At 43.9% G+C, this 27,875-nt stretch overlaps 1 protein-coding gene across 1 annotated transcript in view; it reads left to right on the forward strand.

The window, feature by feature from the left end:
* Positions 1-13,214: 13,214 nt before the first annotated feature.
* The window catches only part of PTPRN2 (protein tyrosine phosphatase receptor type N2), a 607,197-nt gene continuing 592,536 nt past the window's right edge, over positions 13,215-27,875 (forward strand). The window contains exon 1 of the mRNA XM_083406151.1: positions 13,215-13,887. Within this exon, the coding sequence (XP_083262277.1) occupies positions 13,749-13,887 (139 nt within the window). The 5' untranslated portion in view covers positions 13,215-13,748. The remainder of the gene's footprint in view (positions 13,888-27,875) is intronic.

Consider the following 27,875-nt stretch of genomic DNA (forward strand, 5'->3'; position numbering starts at 1 on the left):
TCCCCCAGCTACTGCATGCACACAGTCACAGGTTTACATCTTCACATGCCAGTGCAAATATTCCATTTGTCTTAGTTGGCAAATGGTACTTCTTTGTCTACAATAGGAGTGGGGAACTTGTGGCTTTCCAGATGATGTTGAAATCTTACTCCCATCCGCCCAAGCCAGCATGGCCAATGGTCAAGAAGTTGTTATCCAACAACATTTGGAGAGCCATAGTTTTCCCATCCCTGGTCTGTGACCTTGTAGGCAGAAGCAGATGCCAATCTAGCAAAAGGACACCCACAAAGAAACATCTCCCTTGTAGTCATTCTCTTTCTCTTTTGCTCCACATTCCAGCAGGCTTCTTATGAGACCAGAGCTAGTCTACTTGGAACCAATTTTGTCTGCAATGGAATTAATGTTGCTATAGTTTTAAGATTGGGGAAAAGCAGAAGTCCACCCCCCCCCCCAAAGCAGGTTGCTTACCTGTAACTGGTGGCCTTCCATTGGCCATCTGGGCCTGTGCAGAGTACATTTGGGGAATTTGGGGGGTGGGATGTGGAGTGAGTGCCTTCCTACTTCGGCCTGTGTTTACTGCTGCAGGAAAGCATCATTGGGAATCGTCTTTAGGGACTGTCTTCTTAGCAAGTTCTGTCATCATTTCTCATGCATTCTGGGAGCTCTTTAAGTTCTAGCAAATACAGCATGCATTTTATTTCTTTGGTTTCCTTTCCATCCCTGCACCTACATCACAGTTGCTGTTTTTCAAAAAGTGCTGTCACTTTTTGAAATTACCTCTCTGTTTTCTGGAGAGAAAGCAGAAAGTTGATTCATGCACTCACTGACAGCCACAAAAGAGCCATAAAAAGAACATGCAAAAAAAAAAAAAATACCTAACATTAAAAGGTGTAACAAGTTCCTCCAGCCTTTCCTTAGAACTTTGTTTCTTGCCATTCTCTGAATTCTTTTCTTATCCTGTCGTATCTCATTGATGAAAGGTGGTACCCCAAACGAACTGGATTGTTCCTAATGATATCCCATTGGAATGGTTCTACTTGTTTTTCCAACTCCTCAATGCAACAGTTACTTTAATACAAACCCAAGCTGGGCATTTAGCATCCTGAAGCACATTAGTTTGGGACAGACCCTTTATGAACTTTCCAGCTTAGCAAAATCACTAAAATCAATTGGTCTCGTCTTCAAATTATAATCATTTTCATTTATTCTCTTGAGTCTTTTCAAAGGCTGGGGGACTAAGGGGAGTTTTGGGTACAAATAGTGTTCTGCATCACTTCCTATCTTTCCAAATAGCTTCTATTCCACATTTCCTATATAGAACATATGAACTATTTACATACAAAGCACCCATAGACTTGACTCAAGATTGTTCCTTTATTATACCCAGTATTGTCTGTTTCTTGCATTTTTTGCGGAAAATTATTAATTTTTCATTGTTGTCCTAGGAGTCTTACTGGGATTTGTCTCCTTCATCCTTTTGCTGATGCAAACAAAATTTCAGAATTCTGCTACCAACAGAACTGTATCACTAATCTAAAACAAAATAGCTTGAAATTCTTGTCTTGCATGCAACATGACTCTCCTTCTTGGTTTTGTTCCTTTGAATGACTAATGGAAGCCATTCTGCTTTAAAATGAGTCTATTGTTCATACTGTCAAGAAGGAGCGTTATCTGCAGATTTGTAGGACTAATCACTGTTTCCATGTTCTGAATAGAACACTGGAAAATTTCTCCAGCACTCTTTACTTGAGCTGATGCTAGCAATGATAGGCTTGTTCTAAACATTCGGTTTTTCTGTGGAATTTTTTTTTTTAACTACAAATGCAAGTATGAATATTCCCTAAGTGATACAGTACAAATGGAAGAAAATAAGATGAAACACAACTGAACATAGTGCAACTGAACATTTTAGAGCTTATTGGGTGGTGGCTATGGCAGAAAATTGATATTACTTCTCTGCCTCTATTGTGACCATTCAGTGTGATTCAGTTGAACTACTGTGGCCAATTTGGGATCTTCTCCAAGATCAGTTTACAGGAGACCTTCGTTGTGAAGCATTTTGTTGTGCTACTCTGCCTTTCTGCTGTTTAGAAATATTCCATAGCTAGGTTCTTTGACTCCAGAAATCTCCATACTGCCTGGAAAGCTAGTGCTGAGTTGTGCATGGTAGGAAGGTTATGGTTGGTCTTGGCTGCTATCTCTGTAAATTAATCCACAAAGAGGTACTCTTCCTAACAATGATTGGTAGTATGGGAACTCAGGAATATTAAAATGCTGTTCTCTTCTTGCTTGACCAGTGTTCATTTGCATCTGACCCAAGTTTTCCTCTACTCACGTAAGAGCGATTCCCAGTTTGCTTCCTCACCCTAAGCTCTGGCGTATACCAGGGATCCAAGCTGGCTCCACGAAGCAGGAGACGGCGCTTAAGGGTAATTGCATCAACAACCTGAGCCATTTGGATGTTCCAGTTGTTGAGCAGGGCTTTGACAGGAGCGCCAGTCATATCAGCCAGAAAAACCCCCCAGAGCTGCCTGGAAATCCACTGGATCCATCAGCCCCTGAGGACGGACCATCCTAATAGGTCTCCTGCCTCTGCAGAGGGGTAAAGGTACTGAAATGCCTAAAAGCATTACCATCGCTAGCAGGATGGTACCTCGGGTTAAGTACTTAATTCGTTCCGGAGGTCTGTTCTTAACCTGAAACTGTTCTTAACCTGAAGCACCACTTTAGCTAATGGGGCCTCCTGCTGCCGCCGCACCGCCGGAGCACAATTTCTGTTCTCATCCTGAAGCAAAGTGCTTAACCTGAAGCACTATTTCTGGGTTAGCGGAGTGTGTAACCTGAAACGTATGTAACCCGAGGTACCAATGTACTAGCATAACCTAAAAGCCAGGGCCCTCTGCTCACTCTCACTTCTAGTGGTGGGAAATTTAAATCCTAATGGCATAAGTTATACTATAGTCCAGGGAGATACAAATCATTCTTTTATTGATTCAGAGCCACTTCAGCGGAGGACTAAACAGTACAACAGTCACATAAAGTTTAGTCAACTGCACTGGAATCTGCCTGCCTCTCCCCACAAGTTAACAGAAGAAAAAGCTAAATTAACAGAAGCTTAACACAAACTCTAATTAACTTTCTTCTCCCAGAAAAGAATAAAACCATCTCCTGTATCCTGTAATATGGCAATAGCTGGATTTATTTATGTGTGATCTTTATATCAAGGCCCACTAATTTGTACCACAGTTGAAGAAAAGCAGAAGAATGAGGGTGTCCCAAGCTGATTGTCCACTATTGGCTGTGGTTCTTGTCTCTAGTGTTATGACCACAGCATTCTGAGGACCTTAAAAGCCCCATGGCCAGATTTATCGCCACATCCAAGTTCACTTCTTCATCTGGATCAAGCTGGTCCAAAGCTGAGCCACACCGGCTGTAACAGGAGTGGCAGGGAAGGGAAATTCCTGTGCATCAGAATCATGGGTCCTATCATCCTGTCCCTGGTAGGTGGGCATGATAACTTAAAAGGTAGTATCTGGCTTTCTTTTCTTTTTATTGTTTTCCCTGCTTGGGGGTTTTTTTATGTTTACCACTTAGAGATGCTAAGGACAAATCAGTATCTAAATGCCTTAGATCCAATGAAATAATGTAAGTGATCTGTTTGCTCATCACCTAGGGCACATGAGACTGTCAGAATAATCAGAGTTAAGATATAGCACATTCTTGCGATTTGTGGTTCTAGATGGTCCCTGTTTTGGTGCTAGCTGATTATTGCTTATTGGCAACACCTAAAAACTGTGTTTGGTGTTGTATTTATCAGTGCTCCTCCCCTTTTCTACTATTGGCAGGTAGGTTGGTACTCTGAAAAGATTGCTTTGGGAAATTAATTTCGGCTTTTATATCTATAATTTCTTCAGAGCTTGCTTTCAGTTCCCTTATCTCATTCAGCAGAGGGTTATACTTTTCCATGAACTTGAGCAGGGAGCCGCTGCTGCAGTTTTTCCCCTTCACAACACACATTCTATTTTCCTATTTCTGCTGTGTCTCTATTTCATCACTGACAACTCTTTTTCCTTTTTTCAAACACAATATCAGTTGTCCTTTTATATAAGGCTGTAACATAAGCCAAATATTAACTCTGTAGTCCTTTAAGGATGGAAATGGAGCAGAATGTTTTGTCTGGTGGGATCATACATTAGGCTTGAGGTAAACAGGACTTTTTTCCTCAGGTCCAGCTCTCTAATTAAGAAATCTTGGAGACTCTCCTGAGGTTCTTGTACTACTTTTGACAGTTGTTAAGTAGAGCTCAATTGCATCCTTTTCTTGATGATAGGATCATAAAATGTGTCTTGGTTTTATTACGTTAAAATCCTTTTTTATCTCCAGATAATCCCTCAAGTCGAGTTAAGGATAAATTGCCTAGATTGCAAACTTTATGATGTTTGTCTCACTGTTCTCCTTTTTTAAAAACTCATTCTGATGAGTCAAGCTTCTGAAACTCAGCCTGTCTGGCTAGTTATCTTAACTTCTCTCCTTTGGATTAATTTCACTCCCATAGTTTTCTGTCCACCATTTTCCTCTCTCTTTCATCCTTTCCTCTTTCTTCATAAAGTGCTTCTGTGTTGGCTACAGCACTGATGTCTGCAATCTTTTCTTTCACTTGCTGTGTAATGTAGTCAGAACCTCAATCTCTTAACTCTCTTTGGAGTCGCTACCAAAAGGGCCCCATCTCTCATACCCATCAGTCTATTAGATTGCTGCAGGCCCGCAAACAGGGGTTCTGAGGCTTACCTTAAGGCCTGCACAGATTCATATGGGTAGAGGTGGTACTCCAAATAGCCCAGTCCCAGAAATTTTAGAACTTTAAAGGGCATAATCAGCACAAATAGGCAACAAATACAGCTGTGCCAGCAATAATGCTATATGCTCCAACCACTGGGCCTCCACCAGTATCTGAATAGCTGCATTTTGTACCAGCTGAAGTTTCCATACTGTCTTTAAAGGCTGCCCTTCATAGAACACATAGCAATAACTTAGTTTGGAAACAACCAGGGCCTGTGTAACTGAGGCACAGACAGCTATATCTCTCTGTAAACAAGAGATGATGAATGGGGAAGCACTCTGTCTGACTACAGCTCTTATCATCCCTGTCCCTTGACCATGCTGGCTGGGGCTGACGGGAGTACTAAGCCAACAAGTTTCTAGAGGGCCACCAGGTTCTCCACCCATACCCTAAACTTTCTAGATCATAAAGGCAAGTTATGCTAGAACAGATCTCCATGCTTCTGAAGTCTGATTTCTCTAGAGAGGAGGCCATCTAACAAAAGAAATTTCCGTGCATGTTAATTCCTGAAGGCTTTTTGTTAATATTGGCTCATCTCAAAATGTGCTGATGTAAACACTAAACAGATGCTTAGGTCTTCAGTTTACTCTCACTAAGCATTAGCATTTTCACTTAACCACACGCCTTATTTCCAGCTATTCTCCCAGGTAATTGCTAACTGCAGTTCAGTCTGAGACTTAAAATGCAACTCCCTTTCAAAGCTCCTTTCCAACTGCTCTTCTTTGGCAACATGTAAAAGCCATTATCATTTAGCTATGGCCTAGGGGATAAAATAGCACCTCACAAGCTACTCGTCATCACTAAAAATCAATATTGTTTATATCTCACTGAGGCTCAATCTAGAAGAATCTCAATCTCCCATTTTCTCCCCCTTGGTAAACTGCAACTATTTGGCAAAATTACACAGGAATATGCTTGAATGCTTAAGGTGGGGGCGGGTGAGTGGGGGGAATAATAAATTTACCTCTGCTGTGAGTTGAGCAGGATATTAACATCTGCTGGCTTCCTCTCCAAGTATTGTAGAAAATCTTCTGAACCCACTGCTGGTGTTATGAAAACATTTCTGCAATCTTTTCCTTTCAGGAAGATGAATGCATTCATCTTAATTTGTGGCACCACTCCTAAAGTTAGAGTTAAAATGTATTTTATGTTCCTCTGTGTTTCATTATGGTGATAAGTCCCAAGAAGCCTATCCACACTTTCAACTACCGGGCAAGATGCAGAATTTCTAGATAGAGGCGCATGGACTGTGTTGGAACAGCAACACAGGTGAGGTGCCTCTACAGAGCAGGAAGATCACCCATTGCAGGAGAGAAACTCTTGGAGGAACATGATGCACAGAAGCAAGGCTATCAGGAGCCTTGCTGTGTCACTGGAGCTGCAAAAAGGATCCCAGGCGCTCACCTTGGACACTATTTCTAGGCTAGAGGAGCTAGGACAGCAGTTGTCAACCTCAAGGCACACCGAGATGGCTGTGGAAGATACAGTGCACAGAATGATTCCTACCACCCCCCACAGGAGGAAGAGATGGGAGGAGATGGACGAATAGTTTTCCATTCTTGACCTAAGCCCTTCAGATCCAAGGCTACTGACAGTGGATGAGTATTCTGATCACCTGCTTGCTACCGACCAAGGAAATGATCTCAGAAAAAGGAGAATTGCAGTTTGAAAAAAAGCAATTTGAGATGAAGGAGTAGGAAGTTCTCAAGCCATAAGACTCCTGCTTTTGTAGCCTATCTTAATAATATCCTGATAAGCTCATTATGTTGGCCTGAATGCAGGGATTGGAAGAAATATGTCCAGGTTAGAGGCCCCAAGCTCCTACCCTGCCAGTGATCTAGTTTCTGATTCTGGACCAGAGGAACAATAACAGCAGTTGCAGACCTCAGAACACTCTGAGGTGGTTTGTAAGGTATTGTGGACAAAAGAATTACTGCTAGAAGGAAGAGACGTCTGGTGGTGGGTGACTCCCTACTGAGGGGGACAGAAGCAGCAGTGGGCAGGGGAAACAGGGGGTCCCAGGAGGTGTGCTGTCTTCCAGGTGCAAAGATTCATGATGTGACAGAGAAGTTGCCATGTCTTATAAAGCCCACTGACCACAAGCCCTTCCTTTTGATTCATGTGGGTATAAACGATACTGCCAGACACAATCTTTAACATATAGCAAGGGACTCTGGGCAGGATGCTGAAGGGCCTTGGGGCATCATTCCTTCCTGTTGAAGGTTGTGGCCCAGGAAGAGAGAGAAATACTGAAAGTAAACCACTGGGTGTCATCAGGAAGTTTTGGCTTTGAACATGAACTCTGCTTCCTTCAGGAAGGTCTTCTGGCAAGAGATGGGGTCCCTTCCAACTACAATTCTATTATTCTATTCTAAGTTTAGGTAAAGGGTAAAGGGACCCCTGACCATTAGGTCCAGTTGCGGACGACTCTGGGGTTGCGGCGCTCATCTCGCTTTACTGGCCAAGGGAGCGGGCGTACAGCTTCCAGGTCATGTGGCCAGCATGACTAAGCCGCTTCTGGCGAGCCAGAGCAGCGCACGGAAACACCATTTACCTTTCCGTTGGAGCGGTACCAATTTATCAACTTGCACTTTGACGTGCTTTCGAACTGCTAGGTTGGCAGGAGCTGGGACCGAGCAACGGTTTAACCCACAGCACCACCGCATCCCTAACATATTAGTGCATATCTGTGACTTAGTCAATATTCTTTTCTCTTTTTTTGAGTGGTAGCAATATACCACTATATTATATTATATTAATTGCTAATTATGCAAATAAATTTGTAATATACAGTTATTGACTCACACTTGCATGCATGAAAGGGTTAACAAGCTCAGGTTGCCAGTGGGGGTGGAGCTTAGCAAGCTCCCAGTAGCATTTTGTTTCCTTCCTCCCAGTGTCTTCCTCTTCATGCTTCCTGGAAGAAGGATCCACACAGAACTAATTCTACTTTTGTCTCCATCCTCCTCACTGATGTTCTACAAAGGCTGCTGACAGGTGGCCACCACTCCTTGAACTGGGGACAAGCTGCTGGGGACAGACTGAGATTTGTGGGGCCGTCCCCCATTTTCCCTAACAGCAGCCTCTACTGCCTAAAGGTGACTGAAAGTATGATTGCATGTCCCATATAGACCTGCCAACCAAAGAACACTGGTCTTGCCAGGTGAAGTTGGTGCAAAGTGTTCCTGAGGTCACGTGTAGCAATTAATCCTGGATTATCCTGAGGCCATTAGCCTGAATTATGAGGGAAGACTAAATCAGCAAAGGTGGATATGAATTCCACTCACAATAGTTATATTCATGCTGGCAAGCACATCTGCATTAGCAAGCAAGGCAGGTGGAAAACAATCCCAAATAAAGTGTACGGGCTGACTGAACTCTTGACTCCATTCTTAAAGATGGTTATTATCAGTGCTGTTTCAAAATCTGTCATCCAGTTTGTCATATGAAAGAGGCATCTGTCTCTTTCTTAGGGGCACTTGGGGATGATTATGTTGTTGTCAATGTGAAGAAGAAGAAGAGTTTGGATTTGATATCCCGCCTTTCACTCCCTTTAAGGAGTCTCAAAGCGGCTAACATTCTCCTTTCCCTTCCTCCCCCACAACAAACACTGGGGTTTTGATCTTACCATTGTGAGGAGGCTAAGGGCAGTCTGTGTGTGCCCCCCCCCGGTAGATATTTATCCAGCACCCTGCAGCCTCCCTGGGTGCCTGCACTTCCTAAAACACCTAATGGGAGAAGTGACCCCATGATATCTTCCCCAAGGCTTCAATTGATATTTTGGCACTCGGGAAGTTCCAAAGCCTAATTATAGGACAATGTCATGTTACACATAACTGCAACTGCAAGATGAGAAGTAATGAAAAAATATACAAATGAAAAAATCATCTCTGGTGTTCAGATCCTGCTTGCAGTTGGCCACTGTGGGCACAGAACACTGGATTATGTTCAGATCATAACAAGAAGTTGACCAGGTAAAAGTATTGCAAAACAATGGGATGTATATTGCTCACCTTCCCCCATCCCACAGATTAGCCAAAGTTAGCACATGAGCATAGTTGGTGGGTGAAACAAGTACTATTGCTTTCTGCAAGAGATCAGCTGGGTTTACTTTGCCAACAAGTATACTGCGAAATCTGTGGTCAAATAGCCCCACCCAGGTTCTATATAGACATTCTAATATCTTTGTATACATACCCTGTGAACCCTGGATCTTCTCTACACCCTGTAAACATGCAAATGCAAATTAAGGAGTGGTGCTTGCTTCCTTTTAGAAGGAAGGAAATTGAAGCAGAACATAAGTGTACCGATGTGATCTTACTAGGAGTTTACTAGAAAACAGACACCTGCTCCATCTATTGTAATATTAATACATTTGTATACTACCCTTCATCTGTAGACTTCAGGGCGGTTCACAATCTAAAAATACAAGACGAAAAAACAAAGCAAGAACAAAAACCAATACCGCCTCCAGCCCCTCCCACAACACATTTAAAAGGGCATTGGTTGTCAAGCAGCCAAAGGCCTGATTAAAAAGAAACACTTTCACATGGCACCTTAAAGGTGTATAATGAAGGTGGCAGCTGAACCTCCCTGGGGAAGGCATTCCACAAATGGGGAGCTATTGCAGAAAGGGCTCATTCTTGTGTTGCCATCCTCTGGACCTCTTAAGAGGTACACAGAGAAGGGCCTCAGATGATGATCTTGGGGTCCCCGTAGGTTCATATGAAGAGAGGAAGTTCTTGAGGTATTGCGATCTTGAGCCATTTAAGGCTTTGTAGGTCAAAACCAGCACTTTGAATTGGGCCTGGAAATGAATTGGCAGCCAGCGCAAGCAATGCATACGTAAACATAATAAAAGGTATCTATTTTAAGGTTTCTGTAGCTGTTGTTTTTGCCATAGTCCTGTTGTTACAATCACTTGCTATTCAATAACACTTTGATTTACTGCTATGATTCCCTCCCACCACCACCTTTGAATGAACTATATATCTGTGTGGTTTCTTTTGTTTTGCATTGCCTCTCTTTAAATAAAAATCCTTCCACATTCTCTAATTGATTGTATTCAGCGCATAAGTGGTCCAAACCAATGCCAATATTGATTTTCGTCTCTTTTTTTTTGCTGTCAGTTGCAGAAAAAACAACAATGACTGCTCAGTGGTAAGCTTTGATATCAAAGTTTTGTTCATCTATTCTAGTAGTTTACACTCCATTAAAAAAATACTTGTAAATCATAACTGACACATGTAAGCTTTAATTTTCTCCCCATGGTAGAAGCTTTTGAAGCTGATGCAGAAGATTTCCTGTTGTTCTAAATGTATTCCCTTACTAACCTCGTCTTTAAATAGCTTGCTTAAACCAAGGCTGCCATCATGCAGTAGAAAACCCTATACTACATGTGTGTTGGCTCAGTTGCATTCCAGGTACAGGCATGGAGACAGTGCACATGACCGAAATGATGTATATGCTAACATGTAAACACAAAAAGAGCCCTGCTACTAGGTAAGACCAAAGGCCTTTCTGGTCCAGCATTCTGTTCTCACACTGACCAACTAAACGCCTATGGAGAGCCCTGATAGGATATGAGTGCAATAGCCAATTTCCTCGGTTGTTGCCCAGTAGTTGGTACTCAGAGCCATGCCATCTCTGATCCTGAAAGCAGAACGTAGCCATCATCACTAGTAGCCATTAATAGTCACTTCCCTCCACATCTTGTTGCAGCAAATTCCATTGTTTAACCATGTGTCTGAAGTGGTACTTTTGTCCGTCTTGAATCTCCCACACTTTAGCTTCATTTGAAATGGAGAAAAAAACCTCTATCCACTTTCTCCTAAAGTAAACTGGTTTCATGGCATCTGTCATGTGGAGAACTCACTTGGATTGGCTTTATAAATACATGTTGCTCCCCTATGCTAGAGTCATCGAACTACTGTTCAGTACTGACTGTTCTGAATAGCAGCAGCTCTCTCTAAGGTATCAGATGATATTTTTCAGCTCTAGGGATTGTGCAAAGGTTCAAACCTGGAGCCTTCAGAATGGGCCCATTTGTAACACTACGATGGGTGCATTGTTTTCAAAAACAAAAAAAGGTGAGGAGTGCATAGTTTGGGGATTGCGATGCCTTCCTCTTGCTAAGTTTCCCATTATTAGAGTGAAAATGGGAGTTTGGGGTACCAGCTGACTATATAAAAGATTCCCCATCTTTAAGGGGATAGGATAGAGGATTTAAAATTGCTCCTAATGTATTTTGTATCATCAGTGTTGATAAAAATGTTGCATTTTTATTTACATTGCCTTAACAGTGTAGTTCGGTAACTTGCAAACAACAGAAACGACATTTAATTTCTAATATATTTTGATAAATGGTAACTAATGATAATGATAAATACCTTGTCTTGTCACTTTCTGCCATATGTTATTGTCTTAGTCAGAGTTATGTTTCTCATTCCACGTAAATTCAGTACGGTCATTTTTCCAGGGTTTCTTTTTTAAAAAACTACATACTCTCTTTCCAGCCATATGGCTTGCACAGCCCATGAGAATTCAACAATTTAACTTTCAGCAGCTCCATTTTTCATCGTGTCCTTTCCGTATTGCCTATCTTTGCATTTTTGTTTGTTTCTACTTCAGTTTAGCCATCTGAAGTTACATATTTTGCAGTAGCGAACTTTCTTCAAACCATAATTCTTTTAAAGCAAACTCATGGCTTAGAATAAGTGCTTTACATAAGCTTTACCATGCTTTGCAATAAAAATATTCAAAACTGGTGGTGTCCACTACAGGCTGCTTAAACAGTGAATGGACTTTTGTTTAGCGATCCTCTGTGTTGTCCTGCTCCAACCAAGTTCTACTCAGAGTAGGGCCATCAAAATGAATGGACCTTAGTGACATCCAATTCCAATAGATTTACTCTGAGTGTGACTAATGTTCACTACAATCTTACAGTCAGGCATTTTATGCATGGCTAAAACCAAAAAGTGGGGAGTAGCCTCACTCCCTGCTGGCCATGTACACAGTGCGCATGTGCAAGGAAGGAGTGTTCACACATACATCAGTATATGTGAAGGCTCCCTCCCTGCAGACATCCATACTATATACATGGGATGCTATGGGGCAGGACTAGTCGACATATGAGTGCACCCTACCCCTGCCCTAATCTTACCCCTGCAACTAATGCTGGAATAGGACTTTGTGTTAAAGAATTAAAGAACAAGTACTCTAACCCAGAAAGGGATGAGCCAATATTGAACACTGGTGAGAATGGACGCCCAGCAACAAGACCACTACCACAAATTCAGAAGTGCATAATAATTTGTCCAAAGACAAGGATTGATCCTGGGAATGCAGGTTGGCCATAAATGGACTGGTTAGGTCAAAATCAACAATGTGTGGTTTTCACTGCAAAAATGTGGAGTTGACATAGGCAATCCAGAGGGCAAAGTGCAAATATTTTCCTTTAATTAAGGTCCAGGAGGGGACTGGGCAAAATGATAACCATAGATGAATAACCACCCAGTGGTTAATCAGAGGAAACGGTCACACTTTAACATTTTGATGTTATCAACAACAGGAGTGACATTACCTGTGGCTCTCCAGTTTTTCAGACAGGGTAATTAACTCAAGATGCTAATTGGAGACTGAGCCTAAGATCTTTGGCATGCAACCTCTGCAAGCAACACAGATGTTCTATCACTAAGTTACAGCCATCAAACGCATTTCACTGTGTTACATAATAAGTAACCACAACAGATCTCTCTCTACCTTAGCACCAGGAGGAGGTCTTCCAAGTCAGCAGAGCTGACCCTACTCAACAGAGCAGGCGGAGGCAGCAAATGCTGTGTGTGCAATGCACTCTATCCCCGTCCCCTATACCCTCAGGTGCTGTTGGTGAATTTGCATTCAGTTCTGCACATGGAAGCCATGCATGTCTGTGCCTGCGGAGATGCCATCTGACCCTTTGCCTCGGGGACCAAAATGCCTTGGGCCAGCCCTGCAAGCCAAAGGTGTGCGGCTTTCAAGAGCAGAAGAAAGGCCTTTCTGCAAGAGAGCACAGCTTCATGAGGGATGCCCAGCTGCACAGGCAGGCAGCCCTCCTCAGAGATGCACGGGAGTGAATTTGGGCAGGTGCAACTTGTCATGCTCCACTTCCTGCTTGCATCCTCCTTTCCCACACAAAGCTATTATTAAAGGCACACGAGCCCTCTCCTCCTTGGCAGCAAGTGAGCCAGTGAGCCAGCCTGCCACTGAGAAAAACCCCCAGGCGAACTACTACTAGCCTCCTGGGCCCTGCCTGCCAATGTCACACCAAGCATTTAAAAAAGGAGGAGAGCTCCACTTTGCAAGCACACCCAACACACCCCAACACCTGGTGTCCAGAGAGCGCCTTTGGAGCTTCCATTTTGGACCCTGACCTCTCCTCCTCTCCTGCTTTGGTCGGCCAGTAGGGAAGTTAAGCCTTGGAGAGTGGGAGGGAGGAAAGAGATGGAAGGGGTGTTGAGGAGGAAGAGGAAGAAGAAGGTCCAGCGGGCGCGCTTGGCCCGCCTCGGCTGAGGGAAGGCTGTGGAGCTTGCCGCGGGAGCCAGTAGCAGCAGCAGCAGCAGCGCGTCGAAAGAGCTGCGCGAAGAGAGCAGCAGCAGCGGCAGGCAGTTCATTGCGAGGAGGAGGCGCCTGGCGCTGCCGGGCGAGGAGGAAGCGAGGCAGGGAGGGGCCGCCTGGCTGGCTGAGGCTGGCGAGCCGAGGGGACGGCGCTGGTCGCTGTCCTGGGTGTTGAAGGGAGCCCGCCGGGGAGCGCCTGCAGCCTGGCCCCGGAGCCGAGGTGGCATGGACTGAGCCGCTGCGAGGGGACAGGAGGACGAGGCGGGCCGGGCAAGCAGGCAGCCAGCAGGCAGGCGCTTGCCATGGGCCACGCATGATGGGGTCGCCCGGCACCTCCAGCCTCGCGTTCCGCCTGCTGCAGCAGCTGCTCCTGGTCCTCGTCGTCGCCCGGCACCGAGGCGGAGCCGCCGCCGCCGCCGCCGCCAGCGCCGCTGGAGCAGAGGCCAAATTCGGTGAGTGGAGAGCTGGGCTGCAAGGGAAGGAGAGGTGCGCGGCGGAGGACGCGCAGGGCAGGAGGCGCCGCCGCCGCTGCAGCCGCCGCAGGAGGGAGGAGAGGGCGGGGAAGGGGAGAGGCTGCCCCCCGGGCCAGGGCAGGTGAGCCAGGGCCGCCCGCGGGCGGGAAAAGTGGCGACGCCGCCGCCGCCACCTCTCGCCTCTGAGGCGCAACTTGTGAGGAGGGCGAAAGGGCGCGGGGATCCTTCCCTGGCTAGCGCAGGAAACCCTGCCCTTCAGGGGCCTGCCTCTGTCCCCGCGGCCGAAATCCTTCTCCTGAGGAGACCTCCTGTTTCCCTCCACACACCCCTCAGTCGACACGTATTAATTCCTCCCCTCACATATTCTTACTGAGGTGCGCAACACCTGCTATCCGCGCTTGCGTGTGTATTCAATTAATTTAATTTCACAGCTTTTGTATATCGCTTGGTCAGTGACAGAAACCCTCAAAAGCGGTTTCTACGCGTGTGTGTAGATACACCCACACTTACATGCGTGTATTTCAAGTCCCCTGTTAGCAGAGGTTTGGGTCAGCCCTTGCGCACCTGTGTGTTTTTACCTGCCCCCCTCCTCCCTCAGGTGTTCCCATTGCCACCCAGCTGAGCCTCACTGACTCACCCCTTGCAGGGCTTGAGGGGAGGCCGCTACTACTTTGCAGACCCCCATTCCTCCATGTTCCCCCTCCCCCCATATTCTGTCCCCATGAACAGCTGCTGCTCTGCTCAGAACCAAGAGATCTCTTTCACAAAGCATCCTCTTAACAAGTTATACTTTGTGAAGTCTATGGCACTAGCAAAGCAACTGCATTTCCACTTGTGGCCTCCACATGCTCCATATGCACCTTCTTACAGGGCCATCTCCAAGGGCTGCCCCAGTTACTTCAAGAATGTTCATTTCTTCATACCCACCGGCTGCTGCGAACATCCTCCAACCCGCCCTACTTTCTTAATGTTCCTTGCTAGGCCCACCCAAAGTTAGATAACCAGCTCATTGGCCTCCTCAGTGCACACCACTCATATTTCCCCCATTCAAAACATCTCACCTACTTCCCAGTGAAGCCTGGTGGTGGTGTTTTTCCAAAATTCTACATTGCTGTGAAGTGCCCTGAGGTCTCTGGGTAAAAGGCGGTATACAAATTTAATAAACAGCAGCAGCAATAATAATGCTAAATTCAACTCACTGAATCAAGAAGTTCCATTAGTCACATGTACTAGAGTTGATCACCCAACTGTTGTTGATCATTTCATAAACCTTCATAGACAATTTCTTACTGGAGAGTCACACATTCCCTTGGTGAGGCTCTTGCCCTTCAACTTTTTTACCAACCTAGCTTATTTCTTTTCTTCAATTCCGCCTCCCCCCCAGCAATATTCAGATGGACCATTTCCCTTTCTCACCTAATTAATTCAGGTAAAGTCGTTCATAGGTCAGACTCCCTAGGCAAATTGATCCTCACTATATACCTATCAAACTATCATCTCGTTGAACATGCTGGCCAAAAATGGAGTTCTTTTTATTGATATTACCGTATTTTTCGCTCCATAAGATGCACCAGACCACAAGACGCACCTAGTTTTTGGAGGAGGAAAACAAGAAAAAAAATATTCTTAATCTCAGAAGCCAGAACAGCAAGAGGGATCGCTGCGCAGTGAAAGCAGCAATCCCTCTTCCTGTTCTGGCTTCTGAGATAGCTGCGCAGCCTGCATTCGCTCCATAAGACGCACACACATTTCCCCTTACTTTTTAGGAGGGGAAAAAGTGAGTCTTACAGAGCAAAAAATACGGTACCTTTTTGTAGTTGTAAGCAATCCTTCTATATCAGATACACTGAATATACATTCCTTACCAATAAACACTCCATATGAAGGAAATTTTCAATATAATTTTGTAGTCATTCTTCAAAACCTTTCCCCCCCTTTAAGAGATATCCTTCCAACTTAACTAATGTTACTGTTAATCCTCTAAAACTTGCACCATATCACTCTTTACCTGTTTAACGCTTCCTGATATCCGAGCTCCACAAATTAGAAGTATTCCCATTATGATTGTAGTGTACAGTGGTATTCTGAAACTAAAGTGAATTCTAACTCTATAAGCCCATTTATTTTGCCAATAACAATGTAGTGCAGATTTCAGTTGCAAACTCTACCAAACAATGACATGTTGACAGGACTATCGTTACAAACTTCCCGTGATGAAAACAAAAACTTGTCTTTTGGCACCTTAAAGTCCTACAGATTTATAAGCTTTCAATCTTCATCACAATCCGTCTTGTAGCCTTTAAGGCACCATAATAATAGCTTTTGCCATAAAAGCTAGCTTTTCTATCCCTCTAGAATTTGTTCCCTTATTAGCTGATTCCCTATGAACACATTTTATCATTGAAATTCCATATTCTCACTGGAGTCACACAGATACCTAGAGATACATGAAAGAAAGCTAGACTTTGAAAATGACATATTAAGTCACATACTGAGAATCTGACTCAGTGCCATTAATCTGTTCACCCCAAGCTTACTTTATATTGGGGGGGGGGGGAATCATTTTTACTGAGAAGCCACCTGAGACCCTGCAGTGTTACAATGACCTATATAGGCCATTCCAGCCTCATCTTTGCTATTATTTTTGTGAGAGAACAGGTTGCCTCAGCTTGTGTCCTTGTAGAGCTTGGCACTTACTGTCTAGAGCAGGTGAAAGAAGAATCAGCCTTACATTAGTCTCTGTTAAAAGCTCTCTGTTAGTAAGAGCAAATTAATAGAACCTATGCATCCATGCTTGCTTCCCAACTGAAAGGGTCATGGAATTAAGCTGATAATATTTGCAGGAGTCTGCATACTGAGATTAAAATAATAATGTGTTCCATATCTTAAAAGATGTGGACAGGTGTTTAAAGGAAACTGGATTGGAGGTAGCAGTACTAACAATTATCAATGCCACAGAAAAACCATTCCCATATCTTGTTAAGGGATGCACTTGCCCAGAGTAAACACTACCTGTTATTTATAAACCGAAATCCACCCTTTCACTGCTCCTTAACACATTTATGCATTAGCCTCATAATGGTTCTAAGCATGCATTGCAAATAATTTGGGAGGCACAGGAAGGATAACACAAAATCAGTACGTGATTTCCCCCAGATGGTTTTCGAAAGGTCAGCCTGCACACTCTAGATTGATTTGTGCAAGCACTAAAGTCAATTTAAAGAACAAACCTGCCCTTGAATTAAAAAGCAAACTCAGAACTAGTTAGGCAACCGTGGGGGCGATCATAAATGGAGCCCACTCCCTTTTAAAACAGGGAAATAATTTGAAATCCCAGCAGTGCGTTTGAAAAGGAGAAAGAACCAGGAAAACAAGCACTTTGCTGTGATTTAAAAGTATTTCACTATTTTAAAAAGGAGTGGGCTCCATTTATGACTGTGCCTAAGCTTGCTTAACTAGTTCTGAGTTTGTCATGCTGTGGTGGAAATAGTTTTAAAATATTATTTTAAGAGATTATAGAACATTATCACTAGGACATGGGCAAAATCGGCACCAGGGTATTTTTCTCTGTTAATAAAGTGTTGATAATGGGAGAAATGTAGCGGTGCCAATAAGTATTTCTACCTTGAAAATAAATATCTTTCTGAAACATCTGACTGAATATAACCAAAGTAAATGCCACCACATTTGAAGAGCAGAAAACAGATGCAAGGCACTGATGCCTCGCCTTCAAACTATCAAGTTTATGTTGTTGCTTTTCCATTTTCTTGTTTCAAAATATCTCTTGGAACTGAATGTTGAATTTTTAATGCATTCAGACATGCATAAGTAACTACTTATTATACCAACAAACATATTATTTGTTTTTATAGTGCCATTGGTGCATACGATTCTTATACAGCAACATTTTATTCATTTGGAATATTTAGGACCTGCGTTTTCAATCTAAAAAATGTTCCCAGAGTGACTAAGAATTATTTTTTTTTAAAAAAAAAGCAACATCAAACAGATTTTAAAAGCAAAATAAATCCTTAAAGCTAAAAGCTGGAATAAATCCACAATGGAATAAAAATAACAAGACAGACTACCTAAATGGCCTGGGTAAGTAAAGTCCTTACTTCAGGTTGATGCCAGGCAATGTTTTCCTAGGGAGAGTATTCAAAAGATGGGGTGCCACAACTGAAAAGGTCCTAAATGTGAGTCACCATCCTAATATTTGGGTATGCTTTATCTTAAGTATAAAAAAGCATCACTGGCTCAAAGAACATGCAATCTACAGTTTAATATTGGAAGAAGAAAGCAACAGAGAAAGGTGTGGAGTATTGGGGGAGTCAAGTGGGATGAACAGGTACTAATGTAGTGACATGTATTTTCAATTGGGGGTGATGACTAAAGGATAATGATGAAAGGAGGACTTGAAGGGAGAAAGAGAGAAAAATGACGATTTCAAGAAGTTCTGGGAGACAGTTCTCTAGGTATGAGGAAAGAAAGTGAGAAAGTGTGGAACTTCCAGGAACCAAAAGTATTTCGTACCGCTGAAGATGGTAGAAGCAAGGGCCACCGTAATGGATTTTGCTGTCCACTTAGATGACTTTGAAATAGGATGATACAAATTCATGGAGGATTGGACTATCAGTGGTTGATGGTTATCATGGTAATGCTATTTCCACTGCCACAGGCAATATGCCTCTGAACACAAATGAGAGAAGGCTATTGGGCTCATTTCCTGTTTGAGGAATTCCCGTAGGTATCTGAGAGCTGGTTCTACATGGTGCCCTCTTCAAAGGCTGGGAAGGTTCTCTGAAGGTACACCTCTAGGGAGCTCCTCCGAGCACAGCCTTCTCCATAGGAATGATATCTTTCACCAAAGATTGAAGAGCTGCCCTGGACAGGAGTGCCAACTTGGCTCCGCAACTGTGGGTGCCTGTGGACATGGGTGCCATGCAGTGTGCATGGCCCTGGCACTGAATTTTGTGGGTGCCTGGCCCCTTCATGGGGAATTTTGTGGGTGCCCGGGCACCCAGGTAGTTGGCACCTATGGCCCTGGACATGTCTCATTTAAACCCCATTCCCCATTATATAATTGATTCACAGTTCTATCACATTGAAAGGATAGGGAATAAGGATTCAGCCTGTGCCGGAGGGCATGTGTGTGTTACACTCCCCCTGAAAACTCAGGTTTGCTCCTTGAGTGTACTCCTGGATTAAGCCCTGAGTCTAGATGCTTAGGTTTTGGCCAGGAATGTGTTTGCACATTGAAAACTAGTGTGCCAGCCACACCTGTTCCTGGAGTTGTCTAATCTGGCCACAGCGATACATGGCAAGAGGAAATAGAAGTTGTAGCTTGCATGAACTGATCTATCCTAATCATGTCATGGCCCTATGCCAAATCCTACAGACAAGGAGGCAAGACTGGACTACAGATAGCTTCAAGTAAGCAACTTGTTCCAACAGAGTATGGCAGCAAATAGAACTTCCTGAAGCTCCTGCTCTCAGACTCTCTCAGCCTGTGCCCCCTTATGACTAACTATAGAGTCTTAACGGGCCAACCCTCTGGCCTAAGATGGCCACCACTCCTCTATTCCCTAGTTTCTGCACTACTGTACTGGTGACGTACCGAGGGAAGGTTTTGGCTCCTGAGAGGGAGGTTTGCCTGTGAGGATCCAGGCTCTGGTGACCTTCTTCTGGAGACTATGTTCCTCAGCCTCAGTTGTTTCCTGATCTTCAGCAGCAGGCTCAGGCCCTCTGTTGCCTAAGCTGCAAAATCTGCTGCTTCTGGCTCTGGCTGCTGCTGGACTCTTGAGTCATGACACCTTGACTGTACCAGCTTGGAGCAACAACAACAACAAAAAAAGCAGAAAATATGCCCCTCCCTGCCCCAGTTCCATCCTGGCCAGTATAAGATGGCAAGGATTTGGATGCAAGTGTCATCCTGTGGCTCCCAGCTGGGATTTAGGATTGCTTGGCTTGACTACAATCCTATCTCCCCTTAGGTAGCAGCTAAGTCCCATTGAACTCAGTGGGACGTGCTTTTGAGTAAACATGTGTAGCTGTGTTATGCAAGTCCACAGGTCCACAATGGCTTGTTAAAGAACACAGTCTCTTCATTCCGCTACTGAACAAATTAGCATTGGCGGTATGTATTAGCTACCAGTTGGCATGACTGAATTGAGCAGAGCCAAGTTACAGTGATCCAGTTCACGTGTTGTCATGGTAAGCCATGCAGGAGTGCATGAAAGTGTGGCCTCCTGGAGAGAAGTTTGCAGCCAATTCAATGCTCCGTAGCCCTTTTACTCCTGTGTGTGCTGAGCTAAGCCAAGGTTTGGCTTGGTGTGGCATCCAAACCCAGGCTTATGGTTAAGTTCTCTCTTCACTAACCACAAGCTATATCAAAGCTTTGTTCTTGCACCTAAACTTACCTTCGTAGAACATCGCATCATGTTGAAGAAGTTGTTGTTGTTTAGTCGTTTAGTCGTGTCGGACTCTTTGTGACCCCATGGACCAGAGCATGCCAGGCACTTCTGTCTTCCACTGCCTTCCGCAGTTTGGTCAAACTCATGCTGGTAGCTTCGAAAACACTATCTAACCATCTCATCCTCTGTCGTTCCCTTCTCCTTGTGCCCTCCATCTTTCCCAACATCAGGGTCTTTTCCAGGGAGTCTTCTCTTCTCATGAGGTGGCCAAAGTATTGGAGCCTCAGCTTCAGGATCTGTCCTTCCAGTGAGCACTCAGGGCTGATTTCCTTAAGAATGGAGAGGTTTGATCTTCTTGCAGTCCATGGGACTCTCAAGAGTCTCCTCCAGCACCATAATTCAAAAGCATCAATTCTTTGGCGATCAGCCTTCTTCATGGTTCAGCTCTCACTTCCATACATCACTACTGGGAAAACTATAGCTTTAACTATACAGACCTTTGTTGGCAAGGTGATGTATCTGCTTTTTAAGATGCTGTCTAGGTTGAAGAAGTAGAACACCATAATATCATGTTGAAACCATATACTGAGGATTTGGGGTGCTATAGAAATTAAAGAGATAGGATCATACAAGGATAGGCATTAATGTTAGAATATGGACATTCTTAATAAATGGTCACATCAAATTTAATCTTCACGTGTGCCTTCTTTCCCTGACATAAAAGAGATCATTGCTAGCTCAACTTGTTGCATGGAAAATTTGCACTCGCTCGCTCAGACAACCAGCTACAAAAAACAGGGTCGCGTTATGGACAGCGGCAGGAAAGGAGGAAAAAATTCCAGGTGCTAGAAACACTATTTATTCCAACTTGGTGTATTTTGGAGGGAAATCCTTGCTCGGGGGCACATTTTTAGCAGCAATTTTTGAATGTAAAGGAGATCATATCACCTGTATTTCTAGCTTGCTTGTTACATTTTGATGTGATATTCTGGCAGCCCCATTAGTGATATGGCTCAATAGCTTGAGTTACCCGAAAATTCATTTATTTTTAATCAAAACGTTATCTTTGGCACTTTTTTTCTATTGCCATCTGCTTAAAGTTGCATGTATATTATTATTTGGTGAGTCCAGCCAGTGCTGGTATGGTAACATCTTTATTCATGGCAGCAAACAAGTAGAAAGACACACAAGAACCCCAACCCTACTGCTATACATAGGCAACTGGGCTAGGACTACCCAACCCAGGTGAAGCTAATTAAAAGCAATCACTACCTCCTGGCTGCTCTGCTACTATGCTGTGCCACCAATTCAATACCCAACATATATGGTAATTTTTCAGAGTCTTGGAGATGGCATTGCAGAGTTGTCATCTGCTTTCGTCTCTGGACAAATTGGTTTGGCAAGTTGTGTTTTTTTAAAATATCACCAAGCTTTTATACTGGCAAAGCTGAAACTAGTCTCCAAAAGTAAGATACGTTAATACGTTTCAGCTGACAGTTGTGATGGGAAGCCTTATGGTAACATATCCCTTCTCCAGATTCCTAGGAACATTTCTGATGTGGGCTCTTCAATGTATTTTTAGTACTTGAAAGAATGCTTATCTACAGAAGCACTCATGTAGCTCTTTTAAAAGAGGCTTTCCATTTATTCACAGCAATGCTCTGCTGTTGCAATAACATTTTTTTTTAACTCACCTCTCTAGCATAGAAGTAAACATCTTACTTTTTTTTTTTTTTAAGGACCACATAGCCTGACTTCCTCTATATCAATGTCACCTGCAAACTTGAATCCTCAGATAAAGGAAGGTCCATTGAGCTGCCTGAGCACCAGGGGAATTATGGCCTCACTCCTCCTCCTCCTCCTCTGTGTTCTGGAGGTGAATGTCACCCCCTGCATCCCCCTCAGTTCTTGGAAACCATATTTGTCCCCCTACCCTTCCTTCTGCAAATGGTGGTCAGTGCTCTCAGAGTTAACGCTGCTGCTCATTTGTCCAGCGTGGTCAAGCAGATTCCGCACCTGCAGAAACAGCTATACAGTTGCACCTGTTTGCGTTGGGAGGCGCAATAGTCACAATTCATCGCAATATCAATTAATGTAATGTTTCAAATATTTTGTGTATCATTGAAATCTGGTGAACCGTTGAAGCCTGGTGGTTGAATCTGACAAGGCATTACCTGTGGAAGTTTGTACCACAATAAATTTATGGGTCTTTAAACTGCCACGGGACAGAACTTCATAAGCCTTGCTACAAGTGTTTAACGTGGCTAGACCAAAAAAGTCTGGTTTGGATTTGAAATATGTTATTAAAATCATGTAAGTGATAATCTGAAGGCAGCCCTGTTTAGGGAAGTTTTTAATGTCTGATGTTTTATTGTATTTTAAATATTTTGTTGGAAGCCGCCTAGAGTGGCTGGGGAAACCCAGTCAGATAGGCTGGGTATAAATAAATTAATAATAATAATAATAATCGATAATGATAATGTTTTAGCATGTGCCTGTTGACATGAGCCAAACCTAAATTAATCTATTTTATAATAAAAGTTTAGATGTGCTACACGCACATTCTAACTCATCAAGCAAACGACATTTGCAGGAATGAATCTGCAATAATGAAAAAGAAGACTCAAAAACTCTGCCCAGGTCTCTGGCATTTGGCATATGAGAAAGAGAATATGTCACCCGGAGTTAAAGGAAATGGGTGGGCATCTGAGAATGGTTTTCTATGTAAGGTTTCAATTTTGGTGCAGCGAATTCAAGAACGCAAAAGAGGAGGAAAATGAGCTAGTGTTTGGAATAAATACTCAGCTACATATGACACCATTTTTAAAATAGTGGTTTCCTGGGAAATCATTTGTTTTCTCATGCTTACATAGTGCTTACAGCGCAGAAGGTAACTGGAGTCGAATATTTATGAAAATTGTTTGTGCTTGAAGGAATGCATATATAACAAAAGAGGGCTTTTCTTCCAATATTTTTAAGGTAAAGAAGGCAAACCTACCACTGCTGTGATTCTTTTGCCTTCGAATATTAGAAAATTAATTTGACAGTAATATCCTGTTTTCACTCATGCACACAAGTTGTGAGTGGTTAAGACGGAAATCCTATACAGTACACCCTTATCTCAGAGTAAGTCTTATTGAGGTGACGTCTGAGTAAAAATGTACAGGTTTGCACTGTTAGTCTGATTTAAATCAATGGAACTAGATCATAATTATGTGGATTGAAGGGACTGCCGGGAGTGGGGAGGGCACAAATGATCACTTTTATTGAAAGGAAGACTGAAGTATTCTGGGTGGTCTTTTTGAAAACAGGATTGTAAGACTTGTGTATGTTTTTGCTACCAGAGAATTACAAATAGTAACTTCTTCCCCAATAAAACCCATAAGGTATACATGACTCGAAAGGTAAGTACAAGTCCTGAGAAACTTAAAAACGAAACAAAACACAGCTTAGTCTTCTATTATTATTAAATTTATTTATTTATTCAGAACAAAAACCTGTTTCTGTGGTCAGCAGGAAAAGTAAATTGCCAGAAGTGTTTAATCCTTTCATGAAAACACAGAACCTGAGCTGCATGTAAATTAAGTCTGCTCATCCTCCCAACCATAATCTCTGAGCTGAAAATATCTCATTGTAAACACCAGCCTTCTGTTTGCCTAATTTTAAAAAAGTGTTTTTTTATTTTTAATATTTGCAAGTTGCTTTATGAACCCTAACTTTGAGAATGCATTTATGCATACTAACCCAAGGAAGTTTTTGAACTGGGTTGGAGACAGGGTAACTGCTGGATTTTATATATAGATATAGATATAGATATATGGAAGACAACTATTACTTGCTTCTTTGTCCCAGTAACCTTTGGTGCAACCTGTACCACCTAACAGAAACTAATCCTAAGAACAAAGCAAGCCAAAGTATAGGAAACGGGTGGAACTGAGCAGTCTTAAATTAGCTGGCACAAGTTACCCCTGTTCCAAACTCTGTTCGCAAGAAGGGCTAAAGCTGCCTGAATAGGACTGAGTAAGGCAGAGGGATAACAAAGCTTTAAAACAGAGTTTGACTTGCACCACTCTTTTGTTTTGTTTTTTAAAAAATAATATTTATTAGAAGTTTAATAGTTACGGGGGGGGGGGGGGAAGGAAAAGGGAAAAAAAACAATAAAAAATTTAACAAACAATACACCTGTCAGAGCTGGCTCCGGGTCCCAGCTCACCAAGGACCAACGCTAGCCGATCGTACAGTATCAAAGTCTTTATTGAAGAATAGTCTCCATTTACAAGTCTCAGCGTCCCAGCCCTACGTCTGGACTTTAGACCGGCGAAGCTCTGTCTGGATCTCCACCCCCTGTGCACCAGTTTAATACTCTAATCATACTCCACCTCTTCCTTCTCTCTCTCTTCCTCTGGGTCTTACTACCCCCCGGGGTCTCATTCCTCCTGGACTCTTCCGACGCAGAGCTTGACCCCTCTGACTCCTCCCCCTCTCTTCGGCGGGCTTTAGGACCTGGCTCCCTACCCGGGCTGCCCACCTTGCCGCCCTCCTGTACATTTGAACTTGGCGCGCGCGCGCGTTTTACTTTCCGGATGACCGTTTCCTCGCTCCCTGACGAGGGTGTGGTCAGTCCTGCCTCACGTTCTCCCTCTGCCTGCGCGCTCCCTGATCCCGATGCCTTGGACTCCTCCCCCCTACTGCACTCTGGGGGGGACGCTGGCCCGGATTTCCAGCTGCTACTCTCTGAGTCCCCTCCTTCCCGAGGTGTCCCCCTGGGCACTCCCCTTGCCCTGACCATGGGGGCCCCTTTCTGTGAATCCTCCGAGTCACTGGAGAGGCTCAGAGACCTCGGACTACTGTCGCCGCTGACATTTCCTTCCGACTCCTCCCCCTCGCTCTCCGTTTCTTCCCTCTCCTGTGACTCTGCTCCTGAACCCCTGACAACACCGAAAATAAAAAGAAAAACAAAAACAAAAAACAATACATCAAAACAACAAGAAAAACAAAAACATTTAAAAACAAATCCATTATTTCCATATCTTTACCTTTCATTTACTTGTTTCATCGACCTCCTCACACCTCCCTTTTTTGTATTCTAGTTCAATTAGCTATTTCAGCAAATCCTTTCCATCTTTCTCAATTTTTTGTTCTATAATTTATCTTAACACAATCTAACTTTAAATTTTCCACTTTGGCCCATTAACAATCAATTTTTGCTTAATACTTTATAACATCTCTGCTAAAACCATATAACTTCATTCCAGCATTCTTCCAACATTCATTAATTTTGCAGTATTTCTGTAAATATACTTTGAATTTTTTCCAATCTTCTTCCACCGACTCTTCTCCCTGGTCTCGGATTCTGCCAGTCATTTCCGCCAATTCCATATAGTCCATCAGCTTCAGACTTGCACCACTCTTTTGACCAGTGTAAGTTCTGCCAGGTTTCCAGTCATGTGACTGAACTGAAACAGGTTTGGAATAGGACTAAGCTTTTTTCTTGCATCATCCCACCTCTGCCTTGTTCCTATTCATGCCAATATAAGTGTGTCCATCTTCAGTTCTCTCACCTGAGCCCCAGTTTAGCCAGGTTCAGGAACTTATGCCAGTATATTCCTGGCTGATCCAGGATAAGGGAGCTACACAAGCATTGCCCCTGCTCAGCCTATCGCTGGACACCTGGATTCTTGGGATCCTCAGCGAGCTTGCCAGTGGGCTCGCCTCCATCAAATGCTGCTCCTAAACATGGACCCAAGCCGCCAATCTCAAACCCCTCACCAGATGCTGCCACTCCTTCCAGCAGCAACCCTGGGCAAGTGGACCAGGAGGCTCCCTGAGCAGAGCAAGGCCCATCCACCCTATTGAGGAAACAGAAGAAGAAAGATGTACAGCTGGCACCCACCAGCTCCCTCAACCTGTAGAACATGCCCATCTTCCTCCAGGGCGAAGAGGCCTTCAAGCAGGACACGACCCCTTATGTATTCCAGCACCTCTAGACCTCCCCCAGAAAAAGACCGGCAAGCAAAACCTGGGAAGCTTCTTTATGATGGGCAACCCGCTGCAGATCTCCACAAGAGACTCTGAAGCCTGGAGCACAAACCTCAAATCTTTGCCCTGTTCCTGGGTTTCCTTGGACAGCAGGATCGACTCCTTTTCCAGCCCAGACTCCTCCTTGCCTTCCCCTTACAAGAGTTGTCAACTGGACCTGGTGGACCCACCCTGTGGTGGCCAGCCCTCCATAGTCTCCAGACTCAGCCTTCTATGGTTATTTGTTCATGCCCTGGGACCAGCTGCCCACCCTGTGCAGCAGTGGCATGATGCCCCCTCTGATAGGCCCTTCCAGGGGCTGTGGACCTTCTCACCCCCAGCAGCACTGCCCTGTTGCTGGTGCTGCCCCCAGCTTACCCCTAGGCTGCCAACTAGAACCAGCTCTCCATCCCACTGGCCCTGTACCTCTTCACCTACTTGCACCCCTTCTTTTCTCCCCCTCCTTACCGTGTCCTCCATCAGCCACCATCACTCCCACCCTACTGAAGGGACAGGCTGCACCCATTGGAAGGGTCTGATCAGGTTCTTCTTTCTGTCCTTAATTTTCAACCATGGTGCTTAGAAAAGTTGGCATTTCATTCTGTATGTATGCCAAGCACTTCATATGAAAATGTGGGGTAAAAATATTTAAATAAAATAAATAAGAGGAGTGGCGAACACTTGGGGACACCCCCCCAAACAATAAATGTATGTTTTTAGCTGTTTTTATCTGTTGTTTTTGTCCATGGAGTTTTCTTGGCAGGGATACTGGAGTGGCTTGCCGGTTCCTGCTCCAGGCGGATCACGTTTAGTCAAAACTCTCCACTATGACCTGTCCATCTTGGGTGGTCCTGCATGGCATAGGTCATAGCTTCTCTGAGTTATTCAAGCCCCTTCACCATGGCAAGGCAGTGATCCATGAAGGAGCAGAAAGCGAGGAAGAATTAAAGAATCCCTTAATGAAGGTGAAAAAGGAGAGCACAAAATATGGTCTGAAGCTCAACATAAAAAAAAAACTAAGATCATGACCACTGGTCCCATCACCTCCTGGCAAATAGAAGGGGAAGAAATGGAGGCAGTGAGAGATTTTACTTTCTTGGGCTCCATGATCACTGCAGATGGTGACAGCAGTCACAAAATTAAAAGACGCCTGCTTCTTGGGAGAAAAGCAATGACAAACCTAGACAGCATCTTAAAAAGCAGAGACATCACCTTGCTAACAAAGGTCCGTATAGTTAAAGCTATGGTTTTCCCAGTAGTGATGTATGGAAGTGAGAGCTGGACCATAAAGAAGGCTGATCACCAAAGAATTGATGCTTTTGAATTATGGTGCTGGAGGAGACTCTTGAGAGTCCCATGGACTGCAAGAAGATCAAACCATCCATTCTGAAGGAAATCAACCCTAAATGCTCACTGGAAGGACAGATCCTGAAGCTGAGACTCCAATACTTTGGCCCCCTCATGAGAAGAGAAGACTCCCTGGAAAAGACCCTGATGCTGGAAAAGATGGAGCGCACAAGGAGAAGGGGACGACAG

This window comes from Podarcis tiliguerta (assembly GCF_965153285.1).
Source record: "Podarcis tiliguerta genome assembly, chromosome: 12".
Taxonomy (NCBI): domain Eukaryota; kingdom Metazoa; phylum Chordata; class Lepidosauria; order Squamata; family Lacertidae; genus Podarcis; species Podarcis tiliguerta.